Source organism: Colobus angolensis, unplaced genomic scaffold (genome assembly GCF_000951035.1).
Source record: "Colobus angolensis palliatus isolate OR3802 unplaced genomic scaffold, Cang.pa_1.0 Scaffold50, whole genome shotgun sequence".
In the NCBI taxonomy this organism is placed as follows: Eukaryota; Metazoa; Chordata; class Mammalia; order Primates; family Cercopithecidae; genus Colobus; species Colobus angolensis.
The window spans coordinates 617,196-620,934 of NW_012118488.1; the positions used below are offsets into that span (position 1 = coordinate 617,196).

At 41.4% G+C, this 3,739-nt stretch overlaps 1 protein-coding gene across 1 annotated transcript in view; it reads left to right on the top strand.

The window, feature by feature from the left end:
• Nucleotides 1–665, top strand: part of FBXO47 (F-box protein 47) — a 30,078-nt gene extending 29,413 nt beyond the window's left edge. The window contains 1 exon segment of the mRNA XM_011960002.1: nucleotides 550–665. Within this exon segment, the coding sequence (XP_011815392.1) occupies nucleotides 550–665 (116 nt within the window).
• Nucleotides 666–3,739: the final 3,074 nt, after the last annotated feature.

Sequence of the window (3,739 nt, forward strand, 5' to 3'; positions counted from 1 at the left end):
CAAAAAAATTAGCAGGGCGTGGTGGTGGGCGCCTGTAGTCCCAGCTACTCGGGAGGCTGAGGTAGGAGAATCGCTTGAACCTGGGAGATGGAGCGTGCAGTGAGCCGAGATCGCACAGCTGCACTCCAGCCTGGGCGACACAGGGAGACTCTGTCTCAAAAAAATAATAAATAAATAAGTATTACTAAGGAAAATTAGAACATCTTATGTTTCAAATAAATTATATACTTACAAGGTGGACAGATCACCTGAGGTCAGAAGTTTGAGACCAACCTGGCCAACATGGAGAGACATCGTCTCTACTAAAAATAGAAAAATTAGCCAGGTGTGGTGGTGCATGCCTGTAATCCCAGCTACTTGGGAGGCCGAGGCAGAAGAATTGCTTGAACCCAGGAGGTGGAGGTTGCAGTGAGCCGAGATGGCACCACTGCACTCCAGCCTGAGCAACACAGGGAGACTCCATCTAAAAAAAACATTAATTAATAAAATAAATTATATACTTAAAATTTTAACTGTCATTTTATTTTCCCTACTATGTATGGCACATAGGAGACCGTGATGAAGATGACAGAAGCTTTCTGAATTTGTTCCATCTTGTACATGCTCAGGCTAACTTCCATAAAGAGGTCCTGTATTTGACCATGAATACTTCTCTGTCTGCCTAAATCCTCAAAAAGCCTTGCCTTTAGAGAACCTCACTGAACTAATGATTAGAGGAGTGGTACTTTTTCACTCAAAAAAATAGCATCCATGGGACTTTTTATCATCTAAGTAACCTAAGAATTCAAAAGCTGGATAGAATTTTAGAAGCAACTACTTACATCATTATTAATATAAAAATAACAGGCAAACTCAAGAATGAACTGAGATTTCTCTGGAAAACAAGCTCTGCCTCTCCAGGTTTTAGTCAATCTAACACCAAACCAAAATAGAATGTTAACTGTTCAAGAATCTGGGACCAGCCAACCTGTATGTGTGGATTTTTGAAGCAAGAGAAAATTCCATTTTATAGTTAGACCCAAATTCACTAAATAGTATGTGTGTTCACTTTGTTTAAGTTGTATAGACATAGCCCAGAATGTTTTGTGAAGATTTGCAATATGGTGTTTTGGAATGTGTAGAATACAAATCACAGTTTTTACTACCTTCTTGGCATATGCTTACAAAGAACATTATATTTTGTTCATGTTTTACATGAACTAACGGATAAAAAAGCATACGTATATGTCTGTGTGTGTATATATATAGAGAGAGAGACAGACATATATTTCCTTCTGTAAGATAATCATACAAAAGGTCTATACATACAGGAAGGTGTATATTGTCTCAATACAATCAAATCTTTTACTGGGGATTCAAATAAAATATAGCAAATAAGAGAAAATAGCTATTCTGCTGCCGGAATAATCTTTACAAATAGTTTTTACTTCTTCCTAAAGCTTTTCTCCCTCTCTTAAAAAGTGAGATTTGGGCCAGGCGCGGTGGCTCAAGCCTGTAATCCCAGCACTTTGGGAGGCCGAGACGGGCGGATCACGAGGTCAGGAGATCGAGACCATCCTGGCTAACACGGTGAAACCCCGTCTCTACTAAAAATACAAAAACTAGCCGGGTGAGGTGGCGGGCGCCTGTAGTCCCAGCTATTCCGGAGGCTGAGGCAGGAGAATGGCGTAAACCCGGGAGGCGGAGCTTGCAGTGAGCTGAGATCCGGCCACTGCACTCCAGTCCGGGCGACAGAGCGAGACTCTGCCTCAAAAAAAAAAAAAAGTGAGATTTGGCTGGGTGCAGTGGCTCATGCCTGTAATCCCAGAAATTTTGGAGGCTGAGGCAGGAGGATCCCTTGAGTCCAGGAGTTGAAGGCTACAGTGAGTTATGATTGCACCATTGCACTTCAGCCTGGTGACACAGTGAGACCCTGTTTCTAAAAAAAAAGAAACAAAACAAAACAAACGAGATTTGACGAAGGAAACTAAAAGTATGGGTGGTTTACAGCAGCCCATGAGAGAGTAGGGTTCGGTTCTCTTCACTCAAGTATATAGATGCCAAGAAGCTGCAGGACTATTTCAGCCTAACTAGCATCTGCCACTACTGCTTTTACTGTTACTATTAAAGTAGATAATAATAGTACTTGACAGGGCTGAAATAATGCTGGAGTCCTCCTGGATCTCCCATCCCGTTTTTTTCTCCTTGGGTTTGAGCACTTTACTTCTGAAGACACATTGCTACCACCTGGACTTCTCAGAGGCTGGCTTTCTTTACCCACGCTCTTGATTTAATTCACCTTTGGAGCTGATGAAGGGAAGAAACACTAGAGGATATGGAAAGTATCTGCAGAAGTAGGGTGTAAATTGTGGGAAATTCTCAAATGTTTGGTAAGAGGGTCTCCGTGACAGATGAATAGGACTGAGGAAGAGTGAAAATTGTGGAGAAAATACAAATTGTGAAAACAGGATTTTATTGTATTTCAGTAGTAAAGGCACTTACCTTCATCTCTGGAGGGTGAGAAGTTTAATTGTCTTTCTTTTTTTTCTTTGTCTTTTTTTTTTTTTTTGAAATGGAGTCTGGCTCTGTCGCCCAGGCTGGAGTGCGGTGGCCGGATCTCAGCTCACTGCAAGCTCCGCCTCCCAGGTTTATGCCATTCTCCAGCCTCTGCCTCCCAAGTAGCTGGGACTACAGGTGCCCGCCTCGTCGCCCGGCTAGTTTTTTGTATTCTTTAGTAGAGACGGGGTTTCACCGTATTAGCCAGGATGGTCTTGATCTCCTGACCTGGTGATCCGCCCGTCTCGGCCTGCCAAAGTGCTGGGATTACAGGCTTGAGCCACCGCGCCCGGCCTGTCTTTCTTAGATGGGTTTTCCAACTGTAATTCCATTGGTGGCAGGAATTTTTTTCTCCAGTTTTTCATTAGCATATTTATGCAAAAACAAAGTTCTTGCTTTTATCCTGGTTTCATTTTCTTCTTCTCAATTTAAGAATTCACCCTCAGTTGAATTATAAATGCAATTGAATTATAAAGATTAAAAGTTGGCAGATATCAGAGTATAAAATAATACCTTAGTTTTTTCATTTTCCCCTCTCTTTTTTCCTATACATGCTGGCAAAGCATAGATTTATCAAAACATTGGTTATTCCAAGTTAAGAACATACCTCTTCAACTACCTGTGAGGGAAAGAAAAAATAAGGAAAAAAAAGGGAAATATTTAAATATAAATAGTGAATGTTTTTTTTTTTTTGAGACTGAGTCTCACTGTGCTACCCAGGCTGGAGTGCAGTGGTGTGATCTTGGCTCGCTGCAACTTCCGCCTCTCTGCTTCAAGCGATTCTCCTGCCTCAGCCTCTCCCCAGTAGCTGGGACTTACAGGCGTGTGCCACCATACCTGGCTAATTTTTTTTGTATCATTAGTAGAGACAGGGTTTTGCCATGTTGGCCAGGCTGATTTCAAACTCCTGACCTCAGGTTATCCACCCGCCTTGGCCTCCCAAAGTGCTAGGATTACAGGTGTGAGTCACCATGCCCGGCAATACTGAATATTTTTAATATTTTAGTAAATGGATTCTAGATTTCATTTCCTTAGTGAAAGAGATTTGGCATTATAAAGTTTCCTTGAATTCCTTGAATGATCCCAGTCTCCATAGCAATTATTTTTAGCAAGTTTACAAAAGAAGCACGTAAAACATATTTGGTCTAGGTTTTGAATCTTCTTTATACACTTGAACTGACATGACTGCTGCTGTAATTAAAAA